The sequence below is a fragment of the Chlorocebus sabaeus genome, chromosome 11, assembly GCF_047675955.1.
Source record: "Chlorocebus sabaeus isolate Y175 chromosome 11, mChlSab1.0.hap1, whole genome shotgun sequence".
Lineage (NCBI taxonomy): Eukaryota > Metazoa > Chordata > Mammalia > Primates > Cercopithecidae > Chlorocebus > Chlorocebus sabaeus.
Genome location: NC_132914.1, coordinates 48762918 through 48775506, shown reverse-complemented (window position 1 = coordinate 48775506; position 12589 = coordinate 48762918). Strand labels below are relative to the sequence as shown.

Sequence of the window (12589 nt, the reverse complement as noted above, 5' to 3'; positions counted from 1 at the left end):
ATGAAATTCTCTTTTCCTTGTTATCATCTTAAAGTGTCCAGCAAGGAGATCAACTTCAAATCAGTTTCGGCAAAACTTCCATCCCATCAGAAGGTTTTATTCCAACCAATTAAATCCCCACTTGTTAGGTTATGTCAGTCTTGTAAAAGGAGACTCAGCAAAATGATTAGAGTATGCATAAGTCATTTCCATCGGCAGGTTTCAAGCAGTCTTTACTTGGGTTTAAAAACAGTGCTTCATGCATTTACAGTACGTTATTACAGAACTATAAGTCACTGATGCACACACAAAAGCTAAACCCAACTTACTAACTCGATGCAGACCTCTCCTGATCTCCCCAGGCTGGGCAGTAATTAGTACCTTACAGGTGTGATCCATGGCCCAAAGAAGGCAGCCACTGTCAGTTACAGTTGGATTGCTGCATCACAGTGGAGGCAGCAAAGCGCTGAAGATCCACAGGGGGTGTAATACAGCCCGGAAAAGACAATGGAGAGTGAAGGCTAGAAACATTGAGGAAGGGGTCAAGAACCACTTGTACTTCCTGTTATCTTTTCCAATAGAATATTCCTGCAAGTTAACCATCAAAAAAAGGTCAAGGTGTTCAAAGGGTTTGAAAAACAAGTGGTTAGCCTATGCCAGTGAGGGGGACAAAAAACAACTGGATTTTTGGTCATATCAGAAAGGACGGAGGGAAACACTGAAGTACATGCATGGACACGAGTGCTCTGGCCAAAGAAATGCTGTTCTCGCCAGCCACAAATTCTCTACCAGCAACAACAAAAACCCACAGATGTAAGTAACATGGAAGTGGATCAGTCCTTAGCCAAATAAGGATTCCCACTTGGGGCAAAAGCGGACTTCCTAGGACATGAACTGAACACATCACAGTAAAAGCCCAGTAAAGGCTGCTGCCAGTTCCAGCTATTAGTAATTATGAGGGGGACGGGATGACACCTCACATGGGCCACCCCTGGCAAGAGGGTTTGTTTCAGTTCTAGCTGTGAAGGGAATGTCTGCAGTTCCCACGTGTGCCATGCTGTGAAGCCCATGGCCCCTGCTCCTCTCTCTCCCTCCCACACACTTAACAATGCACACAGACTTCGCTGGCAAGTGTTGTTTGTTCCTGCACTGCTGTACTGTGCGACTGCAGGACAACGCCATCCGCTCCATGGTTCACTCAGCGCCTTGTCCCAAGGTAGTTGGTGGAGAGCAGGACCACGTTGTGCAGCAAGAGAGACAGCTCAGTTTCTGAAAACACCACAGTGTTAGTGGTTTGGCTTGGGAACACTCTGCCTTATAACTGCCTTGTTATATATGGCTTGAGCCTGGAGGCAGGAAGCCAAGTACAGGGAGGGGTGGAATGAAGAAGCTATTTTTCTCAAAGTTCCCCTTCTTTGTTTCAGCCCCTGCATGCATGCCTTCCTTTCCTTCTACTATATATTCATATCAACTCATCCTCTATTTCTCATGTGACTGCAGCAGAAACTTCAGAGATGGTAATGGTACTAAACACCAGTCACCTTGGGATTGTTCTAGTAGAAGTTGCTGCTCTACGGACATTTCTCAGCTTCAAGATTAGTAGGCCTACCCTAACATCCAAAGGCCCAGACCACATCAAGACCTACCCTAAACAAGGAGCCAATAAGCCTAATACATACCCTCATATGCTTTGTGTTTGGTCAGTAGACTGTTTTTGTTTTGAGTTTGAATGCCTTTAGACCAGTACTTCTCAACAGGGACAATCCTGCCTCTCTCCTCCCCACCCCCAGGACATTTGGCAATGTCTGGAGACATTTTTGGTTGTGACAGCTGTAGGTGAAGGGGTGCTACTGGCATCTAGTGGAGAGAGGCTAGAGATACTGCTATAATAAATACCTATAAGAACAGGATACGCCGGGCATGGTGGCTCACACCAGTAATCCCAACACTTTGGGAGGCCGAGGCCAGCAGATCACCTGAGGTCAGGAGTTTGAGACCAGCCTGACCAACATGGAGAAACCCAGTCTCTACTAAAAAAAAATACGAAATTAGCCGGGTGTGCTGGTGCATGCCTGTAATCCCAGCTACTCGGGAGGCTGAGACAGGAGAATCAATTGAACCCAGGAGGCGGAGGTTACAGTGAGCTGAGATTGCACCATTGCACTCCAGCCTGGGCAATAAGAGTAAAACTCTGTCTCAAAAAAAAAAAAAAAGAAAAAGCACAGGATATCCCCCCACAAGACAGTGCCAAGGCTGGAAAATTGATTCACACTAGCATGCATTCACGCTTATGTTCCCACATCCCCACTACTCTCTCTTGTCTTATGGCCTACTTCATTACCTGCCGGGCATGCAGCAGGCATGTGAGTCTGTGCCCTTTCAATCAGTATGTCTCACAGTACTCCATAATTAACTCCAAAATGACCTCAGAATTATAAAAGTGGCTTAGATTTTACTGGTATAACCACAGAAATGTGTTTTACCTTTCAGGCTGCAGGAAATCTGCAGCCATTCTCCCAGCCAAGTTCGACACCTATCTTCACCAATATGTGTAGAATTCAGGCCACGGAGATAACAAGCCTATACCGCTCAGAGGAGAAATGGTCTTTAATAATCAGAGTGATTATGCCAAGGAAATGGAAATCCACAAACAATCCTAAATCTCCTTTAAATAAGTTACAATCTCACTGGGCATGGTGGCTCATGTCTGTAATCCCAGCACTTTGGGAGGCTGAGGTAGGCAGATCACAAGGTCAGGAGTTTGAGACCAGCCTGGCCAATATGGTGAAACCCTGTCTCTACTAAAAAATACAAAAATTAGCCAGGCGTGGTGGTGCACACCTGTAGTCCCAGCTACTCGGGAGGCTGAGGCAGGAGAATCACTGCAACCTGGGAGGCGGAGGCTGCAGTGAGCCAAGGTCATGCCACTGCACTCCAGCCTGGGCAACAGAGCGACACTCTGTCTCAAAAAAAAAAAAAAGTTATAATCTTATTCCCACAAGAAGCCTTTCCTCATGGCAATTTGAAAACTAGTGATGGACAAGATGACAAGCAAAGAGTCCTATATAATCTAAAATAGTAGGTCTAAACTGCAGTATCCTTGCTTTCTGATGTGCTAGAAGAAATACAAATCAAAATTACTGTGGGCAATTCCTTCCCCCTAGCTAAGTTTATTGAGAAAAAAGACACAGAAATGAGATGAGAAGCTGGGTGCAGTGCCTCATGCCTGTAATCCCAACACTTTGAATGGCTAAGGCAGGAGGATCACTTGAGCCCAGGAGTTCAAGACCAGCCTGGGCAACACAGTGAGACAAAATAAAAAATAATTTTATTTGGTTTTTTGGGACTTTTTTGAGACAGAGTCTCACTCTGTCACCCAGTGCGATCTTGGCTCACTGCAATCCACCTCCTGGGTTCAAGCAATTCTCATGTCTCAGCCTCCCAAGTAGCTGGGATTACAGGCATGTGCCACCACTCCTGACTAATTAAAAAATAATTTTTAAAAAGGTCGGGCACAGTGGTTCACGGCTGTATTCCCAGCACTTTGGGAGGCCAAGATGGGAGGACTGCTTGAGGCTAGGAGTTCAAGACCAGCTTGGTCAACATAGCGAGACCCCATCTCTACTAAAAAATAAACAAACAGGTTGGGTGCAGTAGCTCATATCTGTAGTCTCAGCACTTTGGGTGGATGGATCACTTGAGGCCAGGGGTTTAAGACCAGTCTGGCAAACATGGTGAAACCATCTCTACTAAAAATACAAAAAAATAGCTGGGCGTGGTGGCACACACCACACCTGTAATCCAGCTACTTGGGAGGCTGAAGTGGGAGGATCACTTGAACCGGGAGGCAGAGGTTGCAGTGAGCCAAGACTGTGCCACTGTACTCTATCTAGCCTGGGCAACAGAATGAGACCCTGTCTCAAAATAAATAAATAAAAATCATAAATAGATAAATGAAGTGAGAGAATAAAGAAGTTGGGTTCCATGTAACAAACAAGACAAGGATCCCCTGTAAATCTCTGGCCTGCTGTAGGCTGGAAAGCACACCAAGGGTTGAGGGTTGATGTTGCAATCAAGCTCCTACCGATTTTACTTCCTGAGCAGTCAGCTGGCCAATCCCCAGCTTTGCCAAAGCCTTGTCCAGTTGGTGAATCACAGTTGTACGAGTCTTCAAACGATGTCTCAACAAGGGAGGAGGCAGGTAAGATGTGAGAAGCATGGCCCGGCTCAAGGCTTTCTGTAACACAACCACATAGGAGGGGAAAGGCAAATCGTATGAGCTCAAGCAAACATCTGAAACATGGTGATGCTATGGAAAAGAGAAGCCCTCAAAGTGCTCACCACGTGCAAAGCCTGGAGTTGGTTCACGCCCAGAGGATGGTTAGAGAAACACTCTCTCAAAGCCAAGATATCATGTATTGCTGGGTGGGTACCACGCTGTATCTTGGAAGAGGTAAGAGATTGGTAGATGTTAGGAAAGTCCTAACTACCCCCTCACCTAGTTTTAGTGCACACTGAATCTAACAAGATTCCACATTTGTAGGAAGGGTTAACTGCAGGAATACCTTGGTGCACAGATCTGTCAGATGCCACCGCAGTCCTGCATCAGAAATGAGAGGGATGACCTTTTCTAAATAACTAATAATTTCTGGGTGGGATTGCTTCCGGAAAGCATGATAGATATCTAAGAAATCAGTTTGTTGTTTTGGGGTCCAGAAATGCCTGATCAGTAGTTGCCTGGGAAACAGGTACCTGAAAGGAGAAAGAATCACAAACTCACTTGCTGAAACTGGCTTCTTTCAGAGGAAGCCAAAGAAAGCATTTGGTAGACATGAATACTAGGAAGAAGAGATGAAGACATTCTTTCCGTACCTCAGTGTTCTTTTTCTTTTTTTTTTTTTTAAGAGACAGGGTCCCCTGTCACCGAGGCTAGAGTGCAGTGGCATGATCACAGCTCACTGCAGACTCAATCTCCTAGACTAGGCAATCGTCCCACCACAGCCTACTGAGTAGCTGGGACCACAGGCACAGGCCACCATGCCCGGCTAAGTTTCTAATTTTTTTTGCAGAGACGAGGTCTTGCTATATTGCCCAGGGTGGTCTCGAACTCCTAGCCTCAAGCAGTCTTCCTGCCTCAGTCTCCCAAAATGCTGGGATTACTGGTGAGAGCCACCATAGTCAGTCCTTTTTCTTAAGAGATTCTCAGACCAAAGTTTATAAGATACACTGAAGCACAATTTCAAGCAACATTACTGAAATGTGATGTGAAAGGAAGGACTAGCAGAATAGCCTGCCATGCAGCAATCAGACATAATGACTCCTTTTGAACTAAAACATGTGAAGAGCATCCTTTGGACAGAGTTGTAGACTGACCTGGACACTGTATGTGATGTTGACAATCTAACTATAGCACAGTCCTTATGTGGACACAGTATGTAAAAGGTAATTGATTTGTTGTTGTTGTTGTTGTTTTGAGACAAAGTCTCGCTCTGTCACCCAAGCTGGGCTGCAGTGGTGTGATCTCGGCTCACTGCAACCTCTGCCTCCTGAGTTCAAGCGATTCTACTGCCTCAGCCTCCCCAGTAGCTGGGATTACAAGCGTGTGCCACCAAGCACAGCTAATATTTTGTATTTTTAGTAGAGACGGGGTTTCACTGTGTTAGCCAGGAAGGTCTCAATCTCCTGACCTCATTATCTGCCCGCCTCAGCCTCCCAAAGTGCTGGGATTACAGGCGTGCACCTGGCCACGATTTGTTTTTTAATTCATTTATCTACATGTTTGGTGGTTTTAAAACATGACCTCAAATTCTCTGGCACTCATCTTATGGAGAGCTGAGGTCTACATCCTCCCCTTTTTTCATTCTAGGTGACTGATTCAATCAATAGGACAGAGCAGCAGTGAGTCTATGTGACTTTCAAGGCAAGGTTATAAAGTCATGTAGATTCTTACTCACTAGTAGAATCCCTCACTCTTGGAGCCCTGAGCTCCCAAGTTAGAAGTCCCACTATCCTGGCCAGGCGCGGTGGCTCAAGCCTGTAATCCCAGCACTTTGGGAGGCCGAGACGGGCGGATCACGAGGTCAGGAGATCGAGACCATCCTGGCTAACACGGTGAAACCCCGTCTCTACTAAAAAGTACAAAAAAAAACTAGCCGGGCGAGGTGGCGGGCGCCTGTAGTCCCAGCTACTCCGGAGGCTGAGGCAGGAGAATGGCGTAAACCCGGGAGGAGGAGCTTGCGGTGAGCAGAGATCCGGCCACTGCACTCCAGCCTGGGTGACAGAGCCAGACTCCGTCTCAAAAAAAAAAAAAAAAAAAAAAAAGAAGTCCCACTATCCTGAGACTGCCATACTGAAGAAGCCACATCTGGGCACTCTGGTTCACAGTTCTAGCCATGTAGCCATCCCTGCCAGGGCACCAGACATAAGCGTGATCTTGGACCTTCCAGACTAGTCCATTCAGCAGCTAAATATCACTAAGGGACCTCTGTCAACCCTACATGGAAGAGAGAAATCAACCGCCCACCTGAGCACTGCCCTAATTCTGGACCTACAAAATCATGAAAATGATTTATACTATTGTTTTATGCTATTAAGCTTTGAGGTTATTTGTTATACAGCAATAGATAATGAATGACATGCAAGATCACAGTTTAGAAATGTCATTTTTGGATATGAAGTAATAAAAATATGTTATCAGAATACAAAATGTACTTTTTTTCCTAAAGAAATGAGTCTAAAAGTGCTCTCTCTCGGGGACTGAGTTGTTGCCTCTAGGGATGATGGAGAAGGTCACTATCTTATTTCACATGACTCAGGGCAGCTAAGAGATAGGGAGAGTCTAGGCCACCTACACTTCTAGATGTGATGTGTTTCAGTAACCAAGGTCTTCCTAAGTGGCTTTTATGAACCCTGGAATAATGAGAAGATTGGAGCAGAAGTTTGATAACCTCTACCTAGCTTCTGAAATGAAAAGTTCTGTTTAAAGTAATTATTAATTTTAAAAAATTGATACATCTTCAAGATGTTGGGGAGATGGAAGTCTATACTCACATTAGCAAGAAGACCAGGTAGTTGGCAAAAGGTGGAATGGAAATAATACCTAGGAAAAGACACTTGGTGACGTCTTGGCGGAACTAAGCAGAAATAAACACAGATGCAGTTTTAACCCAAATAAGTTAATACAATAGACAATCCCTCCACCCCACTGTACAGTAAACTTCTATTACAGCCCAGAAAAAGGACCAAATTTATTTCTTTTTCTTTTTGAGACGGAGTCTTGCTCTGACCCAGGCTGGAGGGCAGTGGTGTGATCCCAGCTCACTGCAACCTCTGCCTCCTGGGTTCAAGTGATCCTCCTGCCTCAGTCAGCTGAGTAGCTGGGATTATAGGCATGAGTACCATTCCAGGCTAACTTTTGTATTTTTAGTTGAGACAGTATTTCACCATGTTGGACAAGCTGGTATCAATCTCCTGACCTCCAGCGATCTGTCCGCCTTGGCCTCCCAAAGTGCTAGGATGACAGGCATGAGCCACTGCATGTGGTCCCCAACTTTATTTCTATTTACTTCTGGATAGTTAGTTCCTTGAGGACAAAAACCTCTGACTTATCTACTTTTGCATCCCAAATAATGTCTAGTACACAGCCTGACATTATACCAAATCCTTCAGTGAACTCTTCCCAATCTGCGGAATGGGTCCTAGATTCTTACTCTCAGCTTCAAAACAACCCATCAAGTCACCACCAAATACTACTTTCATGCTGCCCTTTGGATCTTTGCAGACTTTTTTTTTTTTTTTTTTTTTTTTTTTGAGATGGAGTTTTGCTCTTATCACCCAGGCTGGAGTACAGTGGCGCGATCTTTGCTCACTGCAACCTCCACCTCCCAGGTTCAAGCAATTCTTCTGCCTCAGCCTCCCGAGTAGCTGGGACTACAGACGCCCGCCACCATGCCCAGCTAATTTTTGTATTTTTAGTAGAGACGGAGTTTCACCATGTTGGCCAGGCTGGTCTCAAACTCCTGATCTCAGGTGATCTGCCCACCTCAGTCTCTCAAAATGCTGTGATTACAGGCGTGAGCCACCGTGTCTGACTGCCCTTGAGGACTTTTTTTTGTTGAGACAGAGTATTGCCCTGTCGCCCAGGCTAGAGTGCAATGGCGTGATCTTGGCTCACTGCAACCTCCGCCTCCAAAGTTCAAACAATTCTCCTGCCTCAGCCTCCCGAGTAGCTGGGATTACAGGCACCCACCACCACACCCAGCTAATTTTTGTACTTTTAGTAGAGACGGGGTTTCACCATGTTGGCCAGACTGGTCTTGAACTCCCGACCTCGTGATCTGCCTGCCTCAGCCTCCCAAAGTGCTGGGATTACAGGCGTTAGCCACCGCACCTGGCCCCCTTGCAGACTTTTATATGTTCAGAAACTAATTCGATTTTAGTGTTTAGAACTTTCATTCAGAAAGTGTGCCAGAAATTCTGTGGAGCTCTTGCTATGGAGGGCTACAACTCTGGATGAACCCAATTCTTACAAATGACCTGATGCCTCATTCAGTTCAGTATTTTGTTCTCATGGCAAAGGGTAAAAGCTTGATCAGTGGTGAACAACAAATGAAAGAAAAAACCTTGAGATCTTGATTAAATATAATTACCTCACCATGAACTTCTGGATATCTGCCCCTGGCCCATACCTGTCTCAAATGCTCCATCTCCCGGTATGGAAGTTGATGAAACTTTATATTGTGCTTCCACATATTTGTCTTTATTCTTCTAGCCTTTTTGGCATCAGCCCATAACATCTGCAATCCTGCCTCATTAAAGTAGAGGACAGAGTGTGATGTCATCCCAGTTTAAATCTTAACCACAGCTTCCTACTCCATGTTCAATCACATGCAAACACTCTCGCCCCTCCCCAACAATATTCAAAACTTTAAACTAGGTAACTTGAAACTCTTGAGGTCAACCCGAATCTCTTTTCTCAACCTTTTCTCCCCTAGCATATCGCCTCTCTTCTAGCTAAGTTTGGCTTCTATAATCTGCTATGGGATGGTCTCCCTCTTCTGTTTCATTGGTCACTCCTTTTGAAAAATCAAGCTCCCTAACTGCAGAAGATCTTGCTAAATCAACCCTACGTATTCCCCAGCCACCTTTCTGGAACTTTTTTCTTTCTTTTTTTTTTTTGAGATGGAATCTCACTCTGTTGCCCAGGCTAGAGTACAGTGGTGCGATTTTGGCTCACTGCAACCTCCAACTCCCAGGTTTATGCAATTCTCCTGCCTCAGCTTCCCAAGTAGTTGGGATTACAGGTGTGTGCCACCACGCCTGGCTAATTTTTGCATTTTTAGTAGAGATGGGGTTTCACCATGTGGACAGGTTGGTCTCGAACTCCTGACCTCAAGCAATCCACCTGCCTTGGCCTCCCAAAGTGCAGGGATTACAGGTGTGAGTCACTGCGCCGGGCCTGGAACACCTTTTTTTTTTTTTTTTTGAGACGGAGTCTTGCTCTGTTGCCCAGGCTGGAGTGCAGTGGTGCAATCTCGGCTCACTGCAACCTCCACCTCCTGAGTTCAAGCAATTCCCCTGCCTCAGTCTCCCGAGTAGCAGGGATTATAGGTGCCCGTCACCATACCTGGCTAATTTTTGCATTTTTAGTAGAGATAGGGTTTCACCATGTTGGCCAGGATGGTCTCAAACTCCTGACCTCATGATCTGCCTGCCTTGGCCTCCCAAAGTGCTGGGATTACAGGCGTGAGCCACCGTGCCCAGCCTGGAACACTTTTAAAAGTAGTTTAGTTCAATATATTTCTATGATTACATTTTAAATCTTCATTCTATGAAAATTCTTGCATCTATTTTTTTTTTCTTTGAGATGAAGTTTCGCTCTTGTTGCCCAGGCTGGAGTGCAATGGCATGATCTCAGCTCAGCGCAACCTCTGCCTCCCAGGTTCAAGTGATTCTTCTGCCTCAGCCTCCCTAGTAGCTGGGATTACAGGCATGTGCCACCACGCCCAGCTAATTTTGTATTTTTAGTAGAGATGGGGTTTCTCCACGTTGGTCAGGCTGGTCTCGAACTCCCGACCTCAGGTGATCTGCCCGCCTCGACCTCCCAACGTGCTGGGATTACAGGCATGAGCCACCGCGCCCGGCCTCTTGCATCTATTTTTTAAATGCTTTCATATTTATCAATGATTTACATGTCATTATATGATATATCGATTGTCTTCAAAATAATACATAAGGCAAGTACATAAATGAAGATTGGCAGCCATGAGTTATGATAATGAAGTGAGGTGAATACATGGAAGTTCGTTACACTATTCTCACTACCTTTGTGTATGTTTAAAAATTTCCATAATAGTTGGCCGGCGCGGTGGCTCACGCCTGTAATCCCAGCACTTCAGGAGGCCAAGGCAGGCAGATCACGCAGTCAGGAGTTTGAGACCAGACTGGCCAATATGATAAAACCCCATCTCTACTAAAAATACAAAAATTAGCCAGGTGTGGTGGCAGGTGCCTGTATTCCCAGCTTGGGAGGCTGGGAATACTTGGGAGGCTGAGGCAGGAGAATTGCTTGAACCTGGGAGGCAGAGGTTGCAGTGAACCGAGATCATGCCATTGCACTCCAGCCTGGGTGACAGGGTGAGACTCTCAAAAAAAAAATAAAATAAAAATAAAAGGTTTAAAAACAAACACAAATGCTTTCATCCCTTTTTCTCATTTGATCCTATTTATCTACACGAGAACAGAAAAAGCAGCCAATTTTATCTCTACTTTACAGATGAAGGATAAGTAATTTTTCAAGTCCATGAAGCTAGTAATAATTATGATAATGTTCAGATTTGGCAATGTAGTTTATTATAGTGTTATGATAAAAGCATAGAGCATACTATAGGTTTGGTGCAAAAGCAATTGTAGTTTTTGCCACTGAAAGACAAAAGCCTCAATTATTTTGCACCAATCTATAATATTGTTACCTAACATTTAGATGAAAATAACCTAACATTTATTTGGCACTTACTAGGGATCAGGACCTGTTCTACATACTTTACATGTATCAATTTTTAAAATCTTCACAACCATGTGATAAATAGGTAGGTTCCATTACTCCCATTTTTCACATAAGAAAACCAAGAGATTAATTAATTAGTCCAATCACACAGTGATGAGCGGGGATTTGAATCAGGCAATCTGGCTCCAGAGTAGACACTTGACACGATACATATTATCTCCTAGTAACTAAGGATCTCTGATTTGAACCAAAACATTTGGAAACCAAGTATTATGAAGTGCTACTGCCGCTACAACATACTACCTAATATAGATTCGTAACAAGGGTTAGACCTCATTTTCCTATGGGGTAAGTCAACTGATAAATCACAGGGCAGGTCTGTACAGCCACAGATCCCTGCCCTGTGCAGGACAAAAATTTTTTACCATAGCCAGGTGTGTGGTTAAGAAAGTACGAGAACATACCTATATTCTCCCTCCCTCATGTTGCTATCATAAGTTGTTTCTCGTAACATCTTTCTAGAAACATTTTCAAGAAGTGTTAATTTATAAGAATTAGCTTAAGGCGCAGTCATTTATGAAATATAAGATATCTCGGCTCACATCCCCATAGCAGAACCTGCAAATGATCTTATTCATGCTAACTCTTTGACCCTGCCCAAGAGCTGATTCAGGAATTTCTATGTAGTTTCGTTTTTACCTTTCATGAAGATTGTGTACAGGACATAGAAGCGGGGGAAATGACGACCCAAGAAACGATGGTATTTCCCATTAATTGCTTTTGTCTTGGTTACCACGTAAGACATCAAGTTCTTCACATCTGCCTTTGGAGAAAGGTGAAGCTTTGAAGACCTACAAGGAAGATCAAAAAGACTATCTGGGAACCAGTCCTAGAAGCTCCCTCACGCCTTGAGTCCCTAATGTAAAGCAGGAGTCTCGGAGAATGTATCCCAAGCTTGACACTTCTGAAATCCAAGGACGGTCTTGGGGTCAAGAAGAGATAGGCATTCAGACTGTGAAACACAAATCAGCCAAAGGCCAGGCAGGAAACGAACTCAGGGCATGACTCTGGAGAGAATGTAATGCCTGTGGGACAATTTGAACTGCACGCTAAGTCAGAGAGAGGTGGAATCAAGATAGTAGCGGCAAAACCTGAGCCGAAAAAGTGAGGCTGAAAGATGAGCTCAGGACACGCGGGGAGAGCAGACAATATAGGGCACTGAGAGTAGAGAGGGTCAGGAAGCCAGGTCACTACTGGGGATTGGAGTTTGAATCCTGAGCAGAAGAATAAAAATTCCTGGGCCAAGGCGTGGAACTCTGAGAATTGAGAGACAGAATGCAAGCAAGGTTGAGACACTGAAACAACCTGAACGTCAAAAATGCTTTTCTTGCTACAGGACCCTCACCGAGGGGCCCCCCAAGCCAGGCCAGAGCGACCAAGTTGCAGCCTCCGGGTGAAAAAATGTCCAGGGGTGACTGCCGAGCCCCACACAGCCGACCGAGCCCAGCACACCCTGGAGAGCGCCATCTTCACAGCAAGGGAAGCGGGAGAGAAGAGGTTGTCTTTGGGTCAAAGTTAACTGTACGCCGCGTTCGTTCAAAGACG

General features: G+C 45.0%; 1 protein-coding gene across 12 annotated transcripts; it reads right to left on the bottom strand.

The window, feature by feature from the left end:
• Positions 1-182: 182 nt before the first annotated feature.
• LETMD1 (LETM1 domain containing 1) lies at positions 183-12559 on the bottom strand. 12 transcript variants are annotated; one of them, XM_008003242.3, is made up of 9 exons: positions 12390-12551; positions 11684-11835; positions 8667-8782; positions 7030-7112; positions 4545-4731; positions 4321-4422; positions 4064-4216; positions 2463-2559; positions 183-1248 (listed from the first exon to the last, which is right to left on the bottom strand). In XM_008003242.3, the coding sequence occupies exons 1-9, from the start codon at positions 12509-12511 to the stop codon at positions 1178-1180; spliced, it is 1083 nt and encodes a 360-aa protein (XP_008001433.1). In that variant the 5' UTR covers positions 12512-12551; the 3' UTR covers positions 183-1177. The 12 variants fall into 12 exon arrangements, with proteins under 12 accessions (XP_008001433.1, XP_008001437.1, XP_037853042.1 ...); XM_008003246.3 differs by having other exon boundaries at positions 12497-12542; XM_037997114.2 differs by having other exon boundaries at positions 7030-7078; positions 12390-12541.
• Positions 12560-12589: the final 30 nt, after the last annotated feature.